The 24,566-nt window shown below is 39.5% G+C and overlaps 1 protein-coding gene across 1 annotated transcript in view; it reads left to right on the top strand.

Annotated features, from left to right (window-relative positions):
* The window catches only part of GPC6 (glypican 6), a 732,688-nt gene extending 708,467 nt beyond the window's left edge, over positions 1–24,221 (top strand). Inside the window, exons 7-9 of the mRNA XM_085215637.1 lie at positions 9,976–10,112; positions 18,720–18,895; positions 19,330–24,221. Of these exons, the coding sequence (XP_085071763.1) occupies positions 9,976–10,112; positions 18,720–18,895; positions 19,330–19,532 (516 nt within the window). The 3' untranslated portion in view covers positions 19,533–24,221. The remainder of the gene's footprint in view (positions 1–9,975; positions 10,113–18,719; positions 18,896–19,329) is intronic.
* Positions 24,222–24,566: the final 345 nt, after the last annotated feature.

Here is a 24,566-nt window from a genome sequence, read left to right as displayed (position 1 = left end):
TACAAATTATATTTGTATGCGCTATAAAACCAGTTTTGTTATATCATCTCTCATCTAGGAAGCAACACTGAAAATGAAACTGTGCATTTTCTTTGGGCGGTCTGCAAAGAAATTTTGGCCAACAATACATAGAGAACTGCACATCAGCACAATCACTGCGCATAATGCCAGAAAGCCTCTATGTTAATTGTTAGTTCTTTCCTGACCAAATATATTCACCACTTGCAATAATGCAGATTTGTGTATTTGGGTTAAAATAATCCAGTATGCAAATATCCAGGCCATTGAAATCAAGCTGTGGTTTCAGTTGAGGTGCGTGAGTGACAGACAGCACTACTAGAGAAGTGAAAGCTAAAGAGAAAGAAAAGGAAAGCTAAATTCTGGCTGAAATGAAAACATAACATTGGAAGAAACAGGAATAACCACATACATCAATACAGGTTGGGATATGAACTGATGGAGAGGAGCTCTGTGGATAAGGACCCAAGCAGGTTGGCCATGATCCAGTAGTGTGCTCTGTGGCCAAGAAGGCCAACAATATCCTGGGATGTATTAAAAACAGCATGGCCAGCAGGTCAATGGAGGTGATTCTCCCCCTCAAATCTGCTCTGGTAAGGCCACATTTAGACTACTGTGTCCAGTTCCAAGCTCCTCCAGTTCAAAAAGCCAGGGATAGAAGGAAACCAGCAAAGGGCCACAAAGATGATAAAGGGCCTGGAGCATCTTCTGTATATGGAAAGGCTGAGAGACCTGAGTCTGTTCAGACTGGGGAAAAGAAGATCGAGGGAGGATCTGATAAATGTTTATAAGCATCTGAAGGGAGGTGGGAGGAAAATGGATGAGGTCAGGCTCTTCTTGGTGGTGTGTAGTGATAAAACAAGGAGTAATGGCCTAAAACTTGAACATAGAAAGTTCCATAATAACATATGGAACAACTTCTTTATGGTAAGGGTAACGGAGCTCTGGAACAGGCTGCCTAGAGAGGAGTCTCCTATGGGGATACTCAAGACCCATCTGGACACCTACCTGTGTGACCTATTGTGGTACCTGCTTTAGCAGGGGGGTTGTACTCAATGATCTCTTGAGATCCTTCTAACCCCTGCAGTTCTGTTATTCTTTGAGTTTGGGATGTTCTGGTAACACATTATTGCAAGTTACAGTGTGAAGAAATGCATCTTGCCAACTCTTAATTTCTTTTCGCAAAGCAGGTGGGTCCTGGCACTGACGCAGGGACAATACTGTCCTCAAGCCCGAGGGTTTTGCATCTTCTTTTCCTCTTTGGGGGAGAGGAGAAGGGCACCTACCAACAGCTTGCATAACTTCATCCAGGGAGGAGGGCAGCCACCAGCTCACCCAAAGGGCCGCACCAGGGCGGCATGCTGCCTCAGGTTTAAGGGGGCACAGTTAACTCATGAGTTAATCACTTAGCAGCATCAGATGTAGAAGAGCAGGTCGTTTACACCTAGACTCCCTCAAAAAAGTATGTGGCATTGAGAAATGGACAGTGACAAAAGATTTCTGAAGTCCGTAGGCAAGATTACACTATTTTTAGTATCACAAAGAAGATATCTCAGATATTTTACATTGCTGGACAGTAATTTTGATATCTTAAGGCTACACCTTAAGTCATCAAAACTCTTACTTGCATACTCTAGCTTTGCATTTTCATTTTGTTTTTTTTACTTCATGTCATTTTTTGGTCACCTCAGCACAGCCTTTTCTCCACCTCTCTATCTACACTGGGTGAAGAACTGGATGAGCCTTCATGGGCTGAGGGAGGGCAAGGTTGGAAGCCCAGAAGCTGCTGCCAGGGTAGCCGTCATATTTCTGAATCCTGGGTTTTTTCAAGGCATCAAGTGTCTCCTGAGAGCTGCTTCAGTTTGGAAGGCAATGGAGCTATGTCAAGAAGAAACCACTAGAAGAACTGAAGTTAAACGTAAGGCTACTTCAGCTATGAAGTACAATTATCCTTCTTGCTCTGATATGAAAGGATGTGTCCTAGCTCTTGCTGCCTTTAGAAATCATACGCTTTTCATAGCTGTTGGGATGCTTGAACTACTTGTCTGTTATAAAACAGGCAATTCCCTGTAAACCCTGGAGTCTGAAGAGAAGAAACAGCCACTTCATTATTAGTATCAGATGAACATTTCCAGGACAAACAAAAGCCAGTATAAGCTTGAAAAACTCTATTAGTAATTGTTTACAGTAGATATAAACATTTTTGCCTGGAACAACGAAGGGCTGCTTAGAAAGAATCCGTGCTTAACTGCTAAGCCTTACCACAGAAAAGCCTCTGGCATTTTATCTTAAAGATTCCAGCATATTTCTGGTACTACTTTTATACTTATCTGCAATAAAAAGCTGATTCCTGAGTGCTTTGGATTTGCTTGAATCAGATTTAGGGACCAGCTTTTTAGCACTGCTCCCAGGTATTACAGGAAAAGTGAAAGCTGATGCAAGTTCTTACAGATTTTTTTTTTTTTTTTTTTTTTTTTTTTTTTTTTTTGTCAGGGTGCTGAAGTTTACAGCAGTTCCTGCTTCTCAAAAGAAGTGCTATTACTTACTGGGGAAGTACGTGCAGTTGTCTTGACTTACCTACTTAAGGATATGGATGTGCAAAATAAGCCAGAAGTAAGGGTCTGCAGTCACATTTCTGTAAAGGAAAAGAAATGTAGCCTAGCGTGCTTCACCATTTGAAAGATTCCTCCTCCTCTCTCCACGAAAGCAGATGTTTAATATGGAAGCGTTTGGTGTCAGTCTCTGCTTGCCTGTAGCAAGAATGTCCCTGGTTTAAAAAAGAAGAAAAGAAATTGTCTCTGGGTTAAGACAAAAGAAGTGGCAGTGCTGTAGGGCGCTCATTGTTTTGATCAAATTATTTTTGAGCAAGGGGCCGCCAGCCCCTTATGTCAACCATGATATCTGCCTCTGATGTTGGCTAACACACAATGATGTAGCATAAGCATTGCCTGGCCACAGATGGCAAGGAAATTCCTGTAAGCATTTGAGCAAACCTGTAAGTTATTTTCCTCAGAATGCATGCCATGGGCAACCTGGTTTTCATTAAAATGCATGTTCTAGATCAAAGCTGAATTAACCAAAAGGCCTCAAAAATGCATTTTGATCAAAGCTATATGAAATGCTGATCCAAAGTTGTACTCGGGACACTTATAACCTGTAGGAGACTTGCATACGTCACTGCAGGCTAGGAGGGATACCGTGAGCATCTCAAAAGGCACAAGTCTTAAGTGTGGGCAAATGAGTAGACTGCTGTGAATGTAGATGCAGAAGTTCAGGAGTGTTAGCACAGGAGCTGAATCCACCCCTAGCTGTCTAAGGTTCTATACCTGTTGCTTAAAGGATTCAGAAGGGCCAATAATAATTCTTTACTTCCTGTTATTAAAAACCTAAACTTTTCCTTGTCAAAGGCATGAATAGCCGTTAGAGATAATGAGAGTAAACCCCCCTTTCATTTCACTTTAAAATACTCTGGTGAGAATCATCTTGCTCTGGAAAGTCGCCTAGCTCATTTGTTTTATTTCACAAATTACCCAAGCACCCATTTGTGTTTTATAACTGGGATTCAGCGTTAGTTCTTGATTAGAAGAGCTGTCATCTGCTTTTCTAAGCAGAAGCATGAATCATGAGCAGGCAGTTATTGGGAGAGCTCTGGATCATTTTAAGCTGCAAAGTCAAATTTTAAAAAGGAAAAGCAGAAGAAAAAAAAAAAAACAAAAAACAACGTTTGTTGCACAAGAAGGCCCGGGTGAAATTCTCAGAACTTGGATGCGCAGAGAAATTATCAATAACCATAAAATTTCACGGCCCTCTTTTTAGATCCGCAGCCTTAACATTTTGTAGGGAAATAAAGCTTTGGTTAACCTTGGCACTGGCAGACCTCATTAAAATAACAGCCTGTCACTTTCGAGTTTAAAATAACAGGGTTGTCAGTTTTATAATCAGCGGAACAATCTACGGCTGTGCTCTCCGGAAAACAGCGCGCACAGAGCGGGGTTTCACAGCGGTCGGAAGCTGAGCAACACCGCCATCTGCGGGTCCTCGCTGTCTTCAGCAGGCCCTCGCCATCTCCAGGTCCTCGCCATCCTCCCTAGGCCATTGCCATCTCCTCCAGGTCCTCGCCATCTCTAGGTCAGCATTGCCCACACAGGACTGGCCTCTTGGCCTCTGAAAAGTACTTCAAGATGAAGTGCAGGGTTCCCCAACTACTCAGCACTTAATTTTTTTTTTTTTTTTTGTGAGATAATGGGAAAGTGTATGAATGTATGAAAAAAAATAATCAATATATAGAGCAAATGCAGCTCTGCTTCATTTGTCCCAAGTCAAAGCAGATCAACATTGCAATATGCAATGTGCACAGGAGTTCTGAGCACCTAATGAGGCATTCCAAACAAAAATATGCACCTAATCTCCCACACCTATTTGGTGGAGAAATGCAAGTGCCTGGAAACACTGAGAGAGAGATCCTTGCTAACAAAATTCAAGCATCTGGTATCCGTAGTGGGAGCACAGTTCAGCAGCTTATGTATAAGTGCCTTGTGCCTCTGAGTCACCTGTATGAAGCTGGCAGCTGTAGCAAAGGACATACAGGAGACACAGATCTTCCTTGAGGAACAGCCCCAAAAACTTAGGAGTCTGAATTAACTGCTTTTGATTAAGCCCATTTTACAAGGAAAATGGTATCAATTGAAATATCCAGCTACCCCGCACTTATCTGCTTATGACATATAATTCTTGCACCAATTGTGACATTCACATGCAGCAGAGGCATAAACATAAGAAGCAGTTACAGGCAGTACATAACGTGTGTTTTAAGCCTGCTGACCAAGTCTTTTTAAACAAATTGTTGGCCATTAGTCTTAGAACGCTTTCAGATTAAGCCCCTAATGGATGTAAATACTGATCGATGTATGAAAGTCCTGAGCAGTTTTCTGCTGGTATGGCATAACAGAAATCAGTACATAATGATTTGCTTGTTCTTGCTACCTTGCCATGTCTGTGACAAAGGGTGTGTTCTTCATGATCCCACATGCAGATCAGGCTGTCAAGCTCCCTATCCATAAATCTGCTATCAAGCTGCCCATCATTATACAAACTCTGCACCCTTGTTCATGAAGACTGCAAGGGTGCTGGGTGTCTGGCTGGGGATGTTAGATGCCTCTAAGGGAAAACAAGAAGTGGGTGATGGAAGACACGGTTGTTCATCTGGGAGTAATACAACTTGAAGAAGTGACATTACTTATATGTTGCTTGTGAAATCAAATCCCTGAAATTATAGCACCTTTTCACAAATATCCACTCAAAACGTCTTCTGAGTGGCTATACTGCTACATACAGCCCACACTACCTCATCCAGAGTGGCCCATCAGAGAAACAGTGTCCAGTGAGTAGCAAGAAAGTGCTTATTTTCAAGGCATAAAGAATTAACCCTCATTGAGATTTTGTGTTCAGATGTTTCTGAGCATCTCCAAGTAGAAGGTAACAGCAGAAAGGCAAGGTGAATCTCCTGCTGGCATTTCAGAATAAAATCTGCCAAAATTTTTAGAGCAAACCAAAAAAAGTGTGATGCAAAAATGTTAAGAAGAAGAAAAGAAAGTTAATAACCTTTTCTTCTTAACACAAGCAAGACCCGTATTTTATTTATTACACTGAACCAGGGTTGGTTTTGGACACATCTTTGAACATTGTTTTAGCATCTCAAGATGCTCCTCCGACTGTGAGAGTAGGGATTATGTTGGTGGAGCTAAAACTGGAAGAAATCTCAGACAGACTTGCCATGGAGAGAGAAGGAGGAAATAAGGGAAATTACTTTAAAAATAAAAATATTGGAATATCAACTTAAAAATTTGCTTTTGGGCTGATGTTTCTTCTGGGCACTCCTTGTCCCCTTGGTGAGGAAGCATGTTTCTATTGGAAATAAAACTGAAGCAAATTCCATAGGAAATTAGCTGCCGACTTCACAGGCACCTTTTTTGAATCTTTCCTGCTTTTTAAAATATCATCAGCTCACTTTTAGTCCTTCATGGTATTTCCAATGCTTTTCTGAATTATCTCAGTGAGATTTTCAAGTTATCCAGATATCCTGAGCTAAAAACAAGGAATTCTAAGGTCTGATTCCTTACAAAATGATGGGCTTGCTTTTTAGTTCACTCCCTTTCTCTGGAGTCCAAGGTGAGTAAAGAAGACAAAAATCTTGGTCAGCTCTATTTACCTGCTTAAGATTGAATCTGTGCTGGCAGGATTAGAAGTGAGCTCATAAGTGGTGGTGTAAATTCTGCTGAGGAATTGCACAGCCTGTGACTGCTTTGGTCACAGAAGTCAGAGGCAAAAGTAAGAGATTAACTGTTTCTCAATGTGGGTCATGTAACTATAATATTTCCATGACTCTGGATATGATTTTCTCTTTGGAAATGATGCAAACATTTAATTTTTCTCACCTACATAATAGCACTTCCCTTCTGCTAGTAATAATGGATAAAAGCCAGGATATTTTAATAGCCACTTATTTTTAATATCCCTTTATATAGTCCTCAAATAAAATAAAAATGTAACTCTTTGCACAGCCCTTGGTATATACCTTCTCTTATGAGAGAACATACTCAAAATAAATTTAGTATCTTCAAAGTAGCTGAGGAATAGTTCAAAATTAATGCAAGGGCAATGTCAGGGATATAGCTGGGGAAAGACAGGCTAACTGAGACCAGAGATCTGGCTGTCTGTATCTGAATAAATCTCTGCCACAGAAAGTGGGAAGGAAATATGTAAAAATTCCAGACATCTTGTGTTTAAATGTTTCCACAGAAGTCTAACTATGCTTGAAAGTTAATCTTTAATTCAGAGCATGGGAAATACCAAGGAATCATTTACATGGCCGCAGATCACTAGGGAGATGCAGTAGTTTGAATTCATAAATCACAGGCAAGCAAGGTTAACTGAACCTTTAGTCTTTTTATCTCATTTTCAAGGGACTGTACATCTGTTACCTATTTTTTAAATGCTGGTGGTGATCAAAATGATGTACGGTGGGAAACATGTAACTCTGGGGTCTAGTAAGAGACTTTCTGTGACTATGCTTGAGTTCTCAAAACTGAAGGCACTGGAACCCACAGGCAAAAGTTTTGCATATCATGGCACGCGTTGCATCACCCAAATCTATTCTGAATATTGTTATATTATAAATATTTCAAGCTTAAAGAGGGTAGATTTAGGTTAGATATAAGGAAAAAGTCTTTTACAGTGAGGGTGGTGAAGCACTGGAATAGGTTTCCCATGATGTTGTTGATGCCCCATCCCTGGAGACTTTCAAGGCAAGGCTGGATCAGACCCTGGGCAACCTGATCTAGCTGTAGTGTCCCTGTTCACTGCAGGGGAGTTGGACTAGATGGCCTTCAGATGTCCCTTCCAACTCTAAGGATTTATGATTTTATGATTCTATGATTCAAACTCACTGACTACCTGCACATCATAGAGTCACCAAGAGAGGGCTGAAAAAGGTAACTTCCCTCTAACTGTAATCATTTTTGCTATTTCTTCTTTTTTTTTTTTTTTTTTTTTTTTTTTTTAAGTCAAGTAAATGCCTTCCTCTCTGTAGTCTCTAAAATGACACCTCATGGGGAAGCCTGGAAGATTTAATTAGCTGTGTTTTACCAATAATCATTGGTAAAGTAAGATCATCCTTACCAGACATGCTTCTGTAACACAAAAACATTTTTATTGTTAGGAAATTTAATAATGCATTAACTATATGCAGCACACATACAGAATACACAAATATCATTTAATATCTTTGAAAGTTACTGGGGAGTAAGATTCCTTATTTTAATTTTCAGAATGTACTTCTGAGGAGACTGTGCAGTGTGTCAGCTGTGAGAGCTTGTCAAATTTTATTGAATTCTATGAAAATATGAAGGTTTTTCTCTATAATTTGGCCCTTGCACGGGCTGAGGCAGGAAGAGAAAATCACTTTCCAATGTGTGTTGAGTCAATTGTGGTTCTGAATAGAAATCTGAAGTCCAAGAGCACAACTCTAGTCTGATTATGGTAGAAATCTGAATATAGCATCTCTTAGCATCTGCATTGTGAATAGCTACAAATAACTTCTAAGTAGCAAGGAAGTTACTGCCCTGAAAACGAATTACTTACCACCATCAGATTACTTGTGTAAATGGCTACCCAGGAGATACAATAAATGATTGAAGTCTATCCACTAGGCTCTTTTATTGCCCAAGGTTACATGAATGGACCCTACTTCCTACAGACCCTTTTCACTATATTTTCAGCAGTTTCTTTAGGATTTCTCTGACCAATTTCCTCTTCTAATAGGAGTTTACACAGCTCTCTGTGAGCCCCAGGAAGTAAATCGAGTGGCTTGTGCTGGTTATCTGCACCACTGGTGGCTGTGGGGTTTTTATCTATAGCATGTGCAGAAGGGGAGCAGGAGGGGATGCTCTCTGCCTGCTGCTCAAAGACACCCTACAAGGCAGGCATCCTGAGATTGCCCGCACTGCTACTGAAACCTTGCTCACAGTCTGTAAAATGGGATTTAATTTTTGGCTTGATGAGGCTCCTCTACTGAGCATGTAAAGATTTGCAAACACTTCTAGTGTTAGTATTACAAAACTAAAGCAACTAGAGCTTGGCAAAGAATATGGAGGAGATTTGTAGGATATGGAGGAGATTTATAGGATGGCAAGAAATGATGTCAACAACTCACAGCCAAATACTGTCCTAGTTATTTCTTACGAATGAAAATGCACACAGAGCTTCTGAAATAACATCCTTGGATGTTTCTATCTCCTGGCATATAAAGTGACATTCTACAGAGTTTAAGCACTGCAAAGCAGTGTGGGTCATTTGCTCGGAGAGCTATCATGTCTTCAGAACAAAAGATAAAACAGACAAATAGCCAAGTACAATATTATACCTCAACAACCTAAAAGCCAATCTCAAAGCTGAATGGAACAATGGAGAGCTTTTATTTCTCATATTTTAAAGAATAAAGCTCAGTGATTTCCTTTGAAAGCTATTCAGCATGCTCTCCTAAATCCTATTATAGCTTAACGTGAAATGCATGTTTCCATAAGAACAACAGTAGCACCAGTCATCCTTTGTAGTCTGTCCTTTGTTGTATTCTCTATCTATTCTTGTAGATTTTTCCACTCTAGTAAACCAATCACTAAACAAGAAGTGATAACATTTCAGCCAGAGCATGTGTTAAGTTGGTGCTGGAAATTCAGTTTGTTCCTGCTTGCTGCCTGAATCTTGCCAAATTAAATTATTGTTCATGAGGGAGTTTATAACATAAAGGAACTGTTCTGATACTGTCCCAACATTTCCTGAATGTAAAATCTGTATCCAGCTACAGATATTTATCTAATAGCAAAGATAGATTTAGTCTCTGCTTGCATGTATACACAAACCTCTTGCTGTTACCAAGATCCAAATGTACTGCAATGTATTCAGCCTGTGTGTCTTAAATCTGTTGAACATCAGCTCACTTTTTTTAGAACCTGCACATCATGCATCATTTTTTTTAGAGCCTGCATGTACAGATCTAAATATAATATTTATTTAAGACATGACCAAGCTGGTGGGTGAGATATTTTATTTGATGAACACTGTTTAACTCAACTGACATTCAGCAGACTGTGAGGCATATTAATTCTTAGAAAGATGTATATTTTAGAAAACCTCAGACAAATTGAGAATAGAAAGAGCAAGATGTAAGATGCTTTTTCTTAATGTCTTGCCTAAAAAAAAAGGTGACTTTAATTATTTGCGCTCTCTGAACCCAAAGGCACTGTGCCTTGCTCATAAATACAGGAATTTCAATTTTAGCACCTTCAGTCCTTTTAACTTCCACCTCCATCTATTATGGAACTGAACAACCTCTTATTTAAAATGAAACGTAATGCAGCTGATGTTTTTGACTGGTTTTCCCTCTCGTTGTCTCTTAATCAGGTAACAGACATTAAAGAAAAACTAAAGCTCTCTAAAAAGTTTTGGTCAACATTCCCTTACACAATCTGCAAGGACGAGCGAGTGACAGCCGGCTCGTCAAACGAGGAGGACTGCTGGAACGGCCACACCAAGGCAAGGTGAGGTGGAGCCTTCCCCACTGGATTCAATCCAAACTCCCACCAGGCACAAAGCAAAATCAGAAAACAGAGTATTTTACAAAACAGTTTGTAAGAGTGAAACAGAAATGGGGACAGCAAGTAATTGTCCACACGCAGCTTGCAGCTGAGATTATCTATTGTCAAGGTGCCATTAAAGCTGGAGTGTGAGTCACTGTAAATGCGCGCAGCGTGCCAGCATGTGAACACAGAAAATGTTCACTGGTTCAGCTCCAGAAGGATAATTTATACTGAGATTTCTGAGAGCTCTTTAGCTCCATTTAGCATCCCTGTGTTGGGACTGACAGCTTGTGAAGCAATTGCACTCTTGGGATACCATACTGGGATGAAACAGAAAATTGGAATTTTGGCTCTACTGGCTATTGGCTGGCAGAGCTAAGAGTTATTTGCTGGGAAAAATAGAAAAGAAAAAAAAAAAAAGAAAAAAAAAAGAAAAGAAAAGAAAAATGAAAAAGAAAAAAAATGAAGGAGAAGAAGAAGAAAAATAGCCAGCACAGAATAAATGTAACAGTCTTACTCTTCATTATCTTGTGCAGGAAGCTTGACCTTGTCTTAATTTGTCAGTGACACTGTAGTCATCTGCCCTTGTTAGCAATGTCTTCTCAGTGAGTTTTAATTCTGAGGTTGGTTCAGCTCTGGCTGTGGCTGGGCTGGTGAGAAGGTCCCAGTGTGGATTTGTCAGTTGAGAGAGGAGATTATCTGATTAACTGTGCTGAGAAAGGGAGAGAGGGACCAGCTTGAGGACCATAGCAGGATCAGGCAGGTTTCAGGTCTGCAGCAGTGCTCATGACTCTGGGGAGAAAGGAGGTGTTGAGAAGTTTGAGTGTGTCCATTTCTTTTTATTAGAAAGAGCACCACATACATCTTAACGTATCACATCAAGATGCATACGTTAAGATGTATGTGGTGCTCTTTCTATAAAAGAGCAGTCAAACAAAGCTGTTGCTATCCCTCCTGCTTCCCATGATCAATGCTAGTATTCATACTATGTCCTTTCAGCTCTCTTCTGCACTTGGGCTAGCAAACACTCCAAGGTTTGGGGGAGTTCTGTAGAGGAGTTTTAAGATTTCTATCCTCCTTTTGCACTACTTATCTTATGAAAAGCCTGGTTAGTTTCTTGGCAACTCCTCAGATTAATGTTCTGAAGCCGTTCAGTACCTCTCTCCTATGCTGATAATCTTGATTAATTTAACACAAACATATCACTGGATGTGGAATCACAGTATCAGAGCATCACCTGACAACACAGTCTCAGCAGACCCAACCACAGCTCTTCAGTTTTCTATTTTGTATGCATTCACAAAGGAAATGTGTAATTATTGCCTTAGAAACAGAATTCAATAAATGCTTGAGGTGGAGGGAATAGTAATAAATCAGACAGATACTATAGGATTCCATGGCCTGTATATGAAATAATATTGAAAATGTAATTAGCTTGATATGCAAGATCGCCTTGGTGAACAAGGACATTTACTGCAGCTTAAAGAAAAGCGATAAATATTTCCATACTCATACTGACTAGCATCTGATAGCAAATGCTAGCTTACAATAGCAAGGGTGGCAAAATCCATCCACTGTGTATATATCTATTTCTTTTCATTGTGTCACCTGTCAAAAGCACCCCTGTACTGTATGAAGAGTTGCATTTGGAGTTCTGGAGAACATCACAGCAGCTCTTGATGGAAAAAAAAAAAAAGAAAAGAAAAAAGAAAGAAAGAAATTTAGTCACCTCCTATTTCCCCTAGACATTAGTACTACAAATGAGAAGACAACATGGTGTTGGTGACTGCTGGGAAAGGAGATTGTAGCTCGTTGTTGATGAGATCCTGTGGCTGTACAAAGAAACTTTGAATTGCCAGATGCACACTGTGCTTCACATTTCATTTTACACATCACCTTTTGATGGTGCTTTTGCAGGAAAACAAGAGATCACAGGAAATGAAAGCAAGGCCTTCTCCTGAGAGAGGCATTATGCCAAGGTCACTTGTGGTTATTGCGGTCCCCAGGTATCATTCTGCTGCCATGATTAATTTACAGTGACACCAGCAGGGGCTAAATGAAGTTTGCCAACTCACAGATAATCATAGGGTAGCAGAGTGATCCATTATAGCGTTCTGGAAGGCTGCACTTGGCATGTTGCTGATCCTCTGTGAAGAGGGGTTTTAATGAGGTCACATCAGGTAGAAATCAGGTACTGTGGAAATGGGAACACATTAAAGTCTTATTTTGGAAAATAATTTAAAAAAAAAATAGCTTCCTCTGATAAAGTGTCTTTGAGAGAGACGCCAAGCAGAGCTTCCCATCATATCTGTATTCATAAAAAAAAATTGAACATAATTTTATGTTTAAATAATGAATGTCTTCTACCAGCTGTACAGAGGCCAATTTTTTTTAAAGACATTTAGAATCTAAAATCATCACTATGACCAGACTTTGAAAATGTAGTGATTTCCTATTTGCAAATAAATCCTTAGGAACAGCTTTTTCTTTTTCTTCAAAAATAGATGTTTCCTAGAAATTAAGGAATATTCCCAGGAATTAAGGAATTTGGGGTTTAGGAGGATTTACGCCAAATCCCAGGTATTATCCCTTGAATAAACAAAGTGGTTGTTACTGCAGTGAGAATGGTAACCAAATCTGCAACTGCTAAGATGCATGGGAGAAGAGCATCGAATGGCTTTGACTACCTCAGCCAACTGCTTTCAACCAACCCACATGAGAGATGGTGCTCAAGTCAAGAATAAGTAGATAAAACAAAGTAACTGCCAACAGAAAAGACAGAGAAAGCTGAAAAATAAAAGGAGAAAGGAACACTACCGTTTTCAATCCTGAATTCAAAATTACAGGTTATTTCACCAAAATGAACACAGGACTGCATCTCAGCAGGCCTGAAATTTTCTCTTCTTGCTGCATGTGAGTGAGCACCTACTTCCAGCCTGGTGAACTCAGATGGGATGAAGCATTCACCTGCGCAGTGCCTGTACTGAGAATGCCACTCCTTGCTCAACAGCAAAACTTGCAGTGAGAGTGAGTTGAAAGTGCTTTACCCGGATAGACAAAGATAACCAGTAAGCACAAGCACCACTGCTGTAACTGTGAATAAACCACTTTTCCTAAGTGTAAAAACTGCCTACTAGCTGACAGCCCAAATTTATTTTTGTGGACTCTTCCTTCAAACAAAAATTGGCAGATGAATCATTATCTCCCGCTCTTTTTGACTCCTCAAGCTTTGCTCCAACATGGAGAAGAAATTACTGAAATAACACTGAAAACACCCTTTGAGTGCCTCCTGAGCAAGCAGAATTGGATGAGGTGATCCAGTTAGCCACACAACCAATTTTCCACCTTACTTATCTTTCCAGACCAGATGTGACTGCCTAACCCTATCCTATCCAGGATAAGTCTGTGCTGCATTTTGTTCTATATTCCCAAAGGTTTCGGGCATCTGGAAAAAAATGCCAGTACTGCCAGAGTGGGATGCTGTAGTTATGCTGTAAGCAGTTGCTGCCATGGTAAAAACAGTGCCCTGTAAGGCAGATGTCTTTCAAAGAACTGGGCATTCCTCCTTTCCTGTTATTATAGTTTTGGTTTGGGTGTTTTTGATAGCTAGCACTTCTATATATTGCTTGAAAGGTTCATCAGTCATTTCTAGACTTTAAAAGGAAGTAAACACCCTAAAACATTAAATGGATGTTAAAAAGAGAGGGAGAGAGAGAAAGAGAAAGTGGCTTTAAATAGGTTTTGTGGCGCTCAGGTATGGTATGCCAGAAGGCATTTTCGCTGTGTCTGCTGAGACAAGCAAGAACAGCAGAAAGACTAAGAGGAATAGAAAGCATTAATATTTTAGAAAACAATGTAGATTACACTAAACTCCTGACATAGCTGAGCAAGGAGCAAACAGCAGAAAACAAACAGCGTTATTCAAATTCTCTGCAGGCCAAGGGCTAAGAAAGCTGATTCTTTCTGTTTTCTGGGAGAATGCAAAGAGCAGATTTGGCTTCAGGTTGTCTTTCTTTTTTTTACATTTATATTGGGCATATAGTTCTTGTAATGGCCAAGCATACAAAGAGATCATTAACAAGAGCGGAAGCAGCAGTGAAGCTTAAAATTCACAGGGGTGTCTCCACTTACAGAACTGCAGCAAAAGCAGCTGTGCGCAACAACTTTGCCCAGCCAGCAACAAATCTGCTGTCAAGACGTAGTCCCAAGACAAGTCTTCCAATTCTGTGTGACTTAACCCTACCCCGCACACATCAAAATGCTTTTGTCAGAATGTGTGCTGTGCTGCTTCTCAGAGACTGTCACTCAAAAAACACCTTTGGGCTGCGTGTTTCCATATCCCTACCAGTCTTTAAGAGAAGGGAAAACAATTCAAAGATATGCACATTCAATATAGGCTTTTCTACCTTTTTTTCCCCTGAGGAAGCAGGTCAGCTAGTTCAGTAATGACAGCAGAACTCGGTTTCACATTCAGACATATAAATTCATACATTTAAATGTAGATGCCTGTGGGTGAGCTTGCAGACAATAAGAAGTCAGTTGTGTTGCCCAAGCTAGAGCAGCGTGTAAGACAGGTATGACACAGGAGACCACCTCCCAGAGGCAGGGCAATACCTGCTAGAGCATTTCAAAAAGTCACCATTGTTAAGGTGCCTGAACAGAGCCCCAGTATCCAGACAGTATGGTCAGTGAAGCAGGTTCCAGCTGCCTAAACACAGCTACTGTCATGTGAGATGCTGTCACAAAGACCTTCATGAAGTTGGCAAATAAGATGCTGGACCTACAGTGTATTTAAACCTTACTGGAGTGACAGAAGGATATCAAGCAGCATACCCCTTTTAAGTAAAGTAGAACTCAACACTCAATTCACTTGACTAAAGAAATATTATTTTAGGTTCCCCAGACATCCAAGATCTCCCCTTCAAGCCTGTATATATGATATAGGATCTATGGGAAACTCTTGTCTTTCAGAGGTGGTAATCGGAGAGGTGGAGTAATAACCAAGCGCGTCTCGAATTGCACCAGATGTCTATGCCTGCACAACTAAATTCCAGCAGATGAAATCTAATGAACTAGTCATCTAGCCAAAGACATATGGGACCCCAACACCTGTCCCCACACCACTGATAAATATGCCTCTGTTTGGTATTGACTAGAGCTCTTGTTAACCAGATCGGATGAGACTGGAACTCCACTCATAAACACACAGCTGCATTTAGACATACAAGTTTTGATATCTACATAAACCGAAAGACTAGTCTTCAACCTAAATTTCCGAATTTTTTCCTCTTACACCCTTAATGCCTAAAGGCTCATTTGCCTGGAAATTAAAGTATCCACCTAACTTCTAAGTGATCACACGGTAACAGATTTCTTGTGACACACACCCAGGATGTCTTACTTACACATCAAGGTGACGTGCACCAGACTGTTCTCAGGAGAGGTGAACCACTCTCTCTGTCACCTGAAGAACACATCGAGGGGATAGCTTTACTGGCCGGTTCCCATCCTTTCCCTACCATGTAAAACACTCAAAATCTAGGTGCATCCCTGCCTAAATACGTTCTCTGTATTAGTCATGCTGTATTATACTGTTCCATGTGCATAACATAAAAACTTCTCTTAGCCATACTAACATGGTTTTAAAATGCCTGAAATTTGGTGACTTTACCTCAGGCTTGATGAACTAATCTGCATGATGCTCTCTGTAGAAGAGAGCACACACTCTGTAGGTGTGTGAACACCCACCTCCCCTAAAAACAAACTTAGATAATAAAGCCTAGATTTAGATGCCTTATTTTATAGCTCAAGATAAGCCTAGCTTATGTGGAAACTAAGCTTTCCATCACTTCCTATATTTTCCCTATTTAAAAGGAAGTTTTGTCTTATGGATCTGTTGTAATGAAGCTGTTGATTAGCATCTCATATAAAACCATCATATGCATTTTCAAATAAGTTGTAAAATGTCTTTTTATGTATAATTTATTAGAGATTTTCCTATGAAAGAAATTGCAGCTCCTCCATGTCGGAAATATTAGGGGGATCTTCAGATCCTGAGCTGGGTACCGGCAGAGGGGTGACAGATTGAATTTCTTTCTGCAACCTAATGGCCGGTACATTTAAAGTTAGATGATCTTCTGAATGACATCAGAACCACACTGATCACAGTGCAGAATATAAACCTCAGTAAAAAGCACTCTCTAAAACTAGCTCATATTCTCTCCATATAAAAAGCTTACTTAAGAAGTCAGAACATTCTTATTTTATTTTTTACAGCAAGATGAGGAAATCAAACATAAATTAGTCAAAGAAAGCCTGTGAACTGCAGTTGAGAGTTAGTCATAACTTCTCATGGACTTTTTGCAATAGAGAGCAGATAGTCTATACTATTAAACAAAGAAAGCAATCCACAAAAATGACCAATGATTTCAAATCACTTTAGCTAGCAGCTATGACAGTTTCCTTTGACAAGATACTGAGCATCTTCTCCAAGTCAGCAGGGCAATTCTTATATTCTTACTTTTTTAATCAACTGCACCTTGAAGTCACTGATTTACTTCTAGGCTGAGCAATTTATCTACAACAGCCATTTCATTTGTAGAGATGTGTGACGGATGGAGATGCTGTTTCTCTGCAGCCCAGAACTTCCCTGAATGCCAAGGTCTCCGTCCTGCTGCCTTTGGGCATCTCTGCAGAATTCTTTCCAATTTCTATCTTTGTTGATTCATAACACTACAGTCTGCATTCCTCTACACTAGGGGAAGTGGCTCTGTATTCTCACTGTACTTAAGTCTGTACCCCAGGAGTCTGGATGGGATCCCTGCAGCATTGTTTTTTCTTGTTATGGTACTACTGAAACATCAGGAAATGCATTTCAAGGTTAGGCATTTTTGGCAGTCATGTTTTGTTCTTCTGTGTTCACACTCCCCTCAAGATTACTCTCTTGTAAGCTTTCAAAGGCCACTGGTGACAGATGAGTCTCATCTTGCGATGCGAGTACCTATTATAGTGAGACTAAACCCTTCCCTGGCTCAGCAAAGCAGTCATCATTTTGTGAATCACCAGAAGAAATACAAAAGTGATTTTCCCTTAAGCACAACTTCAGCAGGGAAAGTCCTTTCTTTTTTCTTACTTTCAGATATGCTTTTAAGGAATATATTTATTTTCCAAAGCCAGAACAACAAAACACAGACACCAGAGTCAAATTTGAATATGGATACAGAGAACTGGATTGGCATCAGTGTGATGAAGTAAAATACTTTTAAAACTACATTTAGTACCAGACATCAGAAATTTTGCCATTAGTAGGCTAGACTGTTATATACCCACAGGAGGTGTCCCACAGACATCGGTAGACTAGCCTGTTTTGTTAGCTAATTAGAAAGTGGATCATAACCTGATAATGAACAATGAACAAAGCGTAGATCTACCCCAAATCCCTTGCAACCTAAATATGAGGCAAAGAATACTCAAAAAAAAAGATAGAGAGAACAGGGAAGTGACAATACAATATTTTCTCAGGATACCATGCCGGCACAGAGAATAATGCCAGTCCTTTTTCAGCCCAGCTGTCGTAAAATGCACAAATAATTTTTAACAGGGAATCAAAGCAGGAAATAAGGTAGCTTTGCAGATGCCTATAAGGAGAGTTTCCTAAGTGCAGAGAGCAGCAGGAGACAAAGTGTGCATATTTAACAAAAGATGATGAAGACTTTTACCGTAGGATGATTGGAGTAATGGGCTGATTTTTTAGGAGAGAGAGATCTGCAAAAGCGCACTTGATGCCTGTGAGCAGCATTAGACTGCATTAGCCAAGGTCATAGAAGGGAATGCTGCAGTAATCAAAGAACGACAAGCTAGGAGCCTGAATAAAATTTCAGATGTGTTGATGGATAGCAAATGCCATGCCTTAAATACGTTATGCACAAAGCGTGTGGGATAAGAAAGCATAGCCTGTTTATAAAGAATGAAGACCAAATGAAAGAGAATATTGGAAACTGGTAAGTTCACGCCACCATTTGTGGGTCTGGATGTCAGATAGGCTGGAAATGATGTTCACTATAGTCAAAAAAGGGATGCAAGGAAGGACTGGTGAAGAAAATGAATTAGGCGCTTCAGTTAAATAAGAAGGACAATAAAGCCTCAAGATTGGCTTCTGAACTGTCCCAGAAAAAGGAATTCATAATTTATGCACTAAGAAATAAAAGCAGAAGAATGCACTGTTGAATACTTAGTGTACTACTGTTCATGTCAGTACAGGAGTGTGTTGACTTACTGCTGGCTGGTGAATCTCTTCTATGGATTACAGTCAGTGCACGTGCTGGGGAGTATGTGAATAGTTATGAGTTTGGATAGCTTAAATCCTCTCTGCTTTCCACGCAGCCAGGATACTAAAAAGAGCCTTTAGAGTCTGTAAAATTAAAAACATATTTTTAACATAATTTCACTGGAGCCATTTAAGAACTGCATAATCATTGTCAGTGTCAAATTGCTTAGCACAGTGTTCACTGTACAGTCCTTATTTTGACAAGTACTGCATTTAAACTAATCATTCATCCTGTTTTATAGATACTTGCCTGAGATTATGAATGATGGCTTGACCAACCAAATCAACAATCCAGAAGTAGATGTGGACATCACAAGGCCAGACACCTTCATTCGACAACAAATCATGGCCTTACGTGTCATGACAAATAAACTGAAGAATGCATATAATGGAAATGATGTCAATTTCCAGGATACAAGTAAGAAACTATTAGCTCTCCTTAAATAAATGTAATTTTGAAATGTATTTATAAATCAGTTCCATTTGAATGGTTTTCCTTGGAGTTTGTGCTTTCTGCTGCTGGTAACGTACAAAAAATCTTCTGTCCCGTTTGTTTTTTTTTTTTCTTCTCTTGCTTATCATCATTTCAAATGCATCAAGACACTGAGGGCTTTCCATTATGCCAGCAGTCTGCTCCTTTTTCAAAAGGGCCTTTCAGCACATTAAATGCCTAATTAGGTGCATCCATCATGGTAGCTTTCATTTGGATGCTTTGCTGAATGAAATTTACCATCCGCACACTTTACCACAGTGTTCATCCCCACCAGGGCACTGGGTGGGACAGGAACGGAGAAAGGGACAACCATTTCAACCCAAGGCACTCACCCTGTTTTCCTCACTCCCTTGTACCAGGTGATGAGACAAGTGGCTCTGGCAGTGGAAGCGGCTGTACAGATGACATCTGTCCCACTGAGTTTGATTTCGTCATGACTGAAGCACCGCCTGTTGACTCAGACAGAAGGGAGGTAGAGGCTTCAGCCACACGACCCAGCCAACCACTGCAGACATTGCTCTTCGCCTTCATCAGCCTCGTACTGCAGAGACAATGGAGATAATCTTGAAACTGATCAGAGAAACTGTGTTTTAGCTACAGAAACAGCCAACTTCCTTCTTTTCTTACACTCTTGGACAATGGACCATGCCACAAACACTTGCAGTTTTGTATGCGAAGAGAGCAGTGCTGCAACCTGCTTCCCTTTTTGTTTTCCCAAAGAGCACCAGGTGCCAGACTGAACTGCTTCCTGTTTTTTGCAGATATCTCTGAAGAGAATATCCACTCTTGAGAGAATTCTTTCTCAGATCTTTATTACAGGAGACTTTCTAAGCTTCATTTCCTTTTATGCTGCAGAAGTAAAAAGATCTTACAGTGAATGTTTTTTTTTCCCTAATGAAAAAAAAAAAGGGAGGGGGAGGGGGGAAGAAACCAATGAAGCAGTTTTCTTTCTGAGTTGGGTCTAACTCCAGCTGCTCCCTGTAAGTCTAAAAAATCAACAGAACAAAAGACAAGAATGAAAAAAACGCAACCGTTCTTCACTGACAGCCAGATTTCCTTTAGGGACTTCTGTAGAATAATTCAGGTCATCGGAATGATCATTGCTATAAAGAGGCAGTCTGGATTTTTTTCCAACACAAGAGTTCATCTCAACGATGAATGTCTTGCAATCCACCTGCCAACCACTTCAGATTGGTATGAAGGTAGAGAAGCTGAAAAGCAAGTTCTTCTTTCAGTATGATACTAACTCCACTATCTTCAGAATATCATGTTACAGTTCCCTAGGATTTAAATTCTAATGCCCAGAAAAAAAAAAGAAAAAGAGTAGTAGCATGATTTTGCTTAGCTTCTTTTAGTGTTTATCCATATTATGCAATTGGCGCAGATTTCCACTTAGCTCACCATCAGCCACGGTGGTAATGCTAAACAACTCTCCTGACAAATCTCCCCTCAAGGGTTTGGGCAGAAAATAGTCTCTTGTGATAAAATCTCTTTCCTTTCATCACTGTTCTGACATCAATTAGGGCTTTCTGCTACTATGTTTATTATCCTACCAAGATGGTAGTTCTCTAATTGACTAACAATGGCGACCAGATCGATAGAGTATTTCACATCTAACTACATCTTTCATATCACTTAATTTCAGTATCACAGGGATTTCTTCTACAAATTTCTGAACAAACAAATATATAGTATTGACATGGAGATTTCTTTCACTTTTTTAGTCTTAGTATGATCATCTATTTTTATATATATAAATATATATAAATCGCAGATTTTAACTTCTTAATTACAAGCTCAGGGTTGACACTTCTTTGTGAAAAAAAATATGTTTGGTCAACCAGCTCTTCTGCTTTTGTGCTACTCTGAAAAGCAACCCTTTAATGACTGGTCAGCACGAAAATCAAAGAAGAGAATTTTTTACATATCCAGTTGTCCATTTCTTAACAGATTTGCAGAGTGGGGGAGAAAATCTCTCTCATCTCTACGTAACTGTGTGAGCATGGAAGTTTGTGTGATAGGCCTAGAGAAAAACACAGATGTTATTCGTGATGGCAAATGTACTCTCAGAATCTTCAAGGATACATTGCTTTAATAATCACTGCTTGAGTGGCTGTTGTTCTGGCTAGAGTTTCCTTGATTTTTATCTGTTTGCAAGACCTGAGATGGAAGCTATTTAAATCCTGGACAAATGAGAGTAAACAGTCAGACATCAAAGATTTCCCTCCTCCATCAGCTACAGAAAAAGAGCTTCTGTGACAATTCTATGTGGTGCTGAAAAGATTTTGCAGAAGCTTTTTTCCTGATTCTTTTGGTGACTCTAGAAATGGTATAGATAAATTATGGAAATACTGTAAAGCCAGCCAACCACATTACAGTTTAACAACAGAGCAGGTAGATCATAACCATTGCAATCTCTTTTTCTTGTCAAATTATAATTAGATATCGATTTAGGCATGACATTAAAGTAGAAAACACATAGCACATGAGGATAAAGGATGCTTAAGCACTTTTACCAAAAAGTATTTACAAACTAACTGTATAGTATGTCTAATAAAAATGCATAGGTTTTGAGCCACTCATAATCTATTCTTATTTTTTCTAATTTGTTTACTTTACAGTGTAATGATCTATTCCTCTTGGCCCAGGTTAGTGTGCAGGAGTAACTGGAATATGTTCAGACCAAGCATGTCTTACACCCAACTTAGCAGTGTTTCTTGCCACACTGATAGCTCACTCTAGAGAGGATCTCATGATTCAGCATTCAATGCTTTCAGGAAGTTAAACAGTATTAAAACCAATTCTTACAAGCTTTTGTTTTGTTTTGTTTTGCTTTGTTTTGTTTTGTTTGTTGACTGTGGTATAGCAGAGGATCCAAGCAGAGAATCTTCCTTTTTGTTTTTCCTGAACTTGCACATCATCTACAAAGAGGGAGTTCTTTGGTCCCTCTGTATCTACCAATGTACGCATACTTTTCATGCCTTTAATCTTCTACAACCTTGTTTTATTGTCCCATTGTGTTCTTATTCAGTAGAAACTATTTCCATCTGATTATCCTTATTCTTGAAGTTTATCAACAGATAATGAAATCCAGCTGCTAAGGCATTTCCTCCACTGTGGCTTCTCCAAATTGCGGGTTAAGATGCTGATAGATTCCTAGGGTCTTTGTGTTAACTTTGGCCTAGGTTTAGGCAATCTGATGACCAAACTGGCTATCCATTGTGCTTCCACCTAGTTGTAGACCTCTGGATCATGTGAAGGAGTAAAAGGAATCACCAAGAACAAGGGGCTTGCTAAAGTCTGCTCTCAGTGGGGGAGGATGTAAATGTTCTAGCAATGAGTTTGTAGGAAACTCCTTGCTCTACTTGCACTGTATCTTACAAACTGCTGGTGAAACAACAGGCCCAGCTAATCTCTGCTGAAATGTGATTGTCTTGTGGGAGTTCTGTCAGAAATGTACATCTTCCTTATTATTTCTCTGCTTATTTTCCTACTATGCATGGTGATATCTTGTCAGGAGACGGAGATCCCTTTGCATGAGGTATTAGGCATACATTTCTTTAATAGTCCCAGACGGTTGAATTCTCTCTTTATGCACTGCGTTTTCCTGAGATTAAGAGAGCTATTAATTCTACAGAGCAAATGAAATTGGGAAGAAAGGAAAGAAAAGAAAAAACAGTAATGTTCATAAATGTGAGAATCTACATAATTTCCAATGCTTCTGTTTGCACCTCCTTTACATCCAATAACTCTTCTTTCAAGGTAATTTTTCGGTGTGCTGCAATTCAAATATTTCTCTTCTGCCAACAGCTGATAAAGTAAGGAATAATAAAGAAGACAATCACCCGCATAAGAAAGAGGATTCTAGTTCTAAGGGAAAATACTTCAACTGCATAACCCCTTTATGTGGTGCAATCCAGTTCTTGCCATTTTATGCTCTTTTAAAGTGGAGGCTCTTAAAAAATTAGATGCAACAAATCATATAACCAGTACTAGAGATCTTTGTGTTAATATTAATTAAAGCCATTTTGCATTGTCCCCAAAGTTTTAGTGTTTAGTGTACAGCAGATTTTTCTATTCATGCCTCAGTACACACTTCCGTAACTGCAGTGCAGACTGTTTGGGGTCTGGCTATATCTTGAGCATTTCAGAAATGCAGTTGAAAATGGAGGGTAGAAATTTCTTACTGAACAGTAATAACAGTAATAACCTGTGCCTAAGGGTTCTGGTAAGGGCTGATCTATCCCAGTTCCCTAAAAGCATCAGAGAGTTCTGTCCAGAGAAAGCTCCCAAAATCCGAGTGTCAGTCATACAAATCATCCCAGTTCTGTGTGATTTTAGGAAGCATCGTTACAGCTGTGCCTTTCCACAGCTTTGTGAACCGGTTTGAGCTGCTTCCATGTAAGATGGCTATGAGCTAGAGCTGCTGCTGGGAGATGGGCTGCGCAAAGTGTCTCAATGGGCAGCAGTTGCCTTCAGTTTACTAACTGACCCTGAATCATTACCAAATGTATCTATACTTATTCACCAAGACTTTTTTTATTACTTCAACGTGACAAAATAAATTACAGCACTGATGCGAGTTGTGGTTTCTGTTTTTAATTCACTTCCAAAGATAAGCCATCAAAAATGAATGCAGAAAATTATTCTGATGTGAAAATCAGGTTTCTGCAGGTTTCATTATGGAAGCAAACATCTGGACGTACTTCAGATACTAAGAATAAACTCACATTTCTAAAACTGCTAGTATTTATTTATGAAGCCACAGATTTTCGAACTTGCTCTATGAGAATTAAAAGAGTTAACATCGTGTAGCATTGCAAAACCCCTAATTTCGAAGGGAAATTGAAAGGCTAAGTCACAGTTATGGATTTAAGAATATGATGTCAAAATGTGATAGAAATGTAATGTATACTTTCAAGAAAATTAGGGCAAGCGATGCACCAAATAAGGCAGTGTTTCCATTCCAGCTACTCACACTGGCTGTGATGACTGCATTAACGTGATATTTTGACTCTTTTGAAAAAAATGGTGATAAAGACCCTTAGTGCTGCAGTAATATGGTATGTGAAAGAAAAACAGTATGACATTAACTCTTTTCTCATCCATTAAAAAGCATAGGAGACCTAATGGAGAACAAAGAACTTTTATATTGACTTTAAAAATAAACTTCTAGTATCAGGCAAGTGAGATGATCTCAAATTTATTATGTCAGAATATTTTCCAGTCCACTATATTCAAATTTGTTGAACGGTGTAAGTAAGCATTCATTTATAGGCTATTTGCCAATGTAACATGAACATGAAGCATTTGTTACCAAAATTACTACTCTCTACTGAAATGACTACATAGTTTACAATTCTGATTGTGTATCCCATGTGACTGTCTAGAAAACTGTGTATTGTTTGAGTGAAATCACATCTCTGCTAAGGAAAATGAGAGTTTTGTCATTGATTTCAGAAAAATATTTTCGCTATAATCAGGCTGAGAAAATAAGTCCTTATTATGGAAGTTACTCGTACTTAATGTCTTTCTGACTTTCAGTAAGACAACAACATTATCCATATAAAGCTGACAGTATTGTCTTCACCTGTGT

This window comes from Meleagris gallopavo, chromosome 1, assembly GCF_905368555.1.
Source record: "Meleagris gallopavo chromosome 1, MGAL_WU_HG_1.1, whole genome shotgun sequence".
In the NCBI taxonomy this organism is placed as follows: Eukaryota; Metazoa; Chordata; class Aves; order Galliformes; family Phasianidae; genus Meleagris; species Meleagris gallopavo.
Note: the sequence above shows the minus strand (reverse complement) of the source record. Positions and strands in the feature narration are given on the sequence as shown.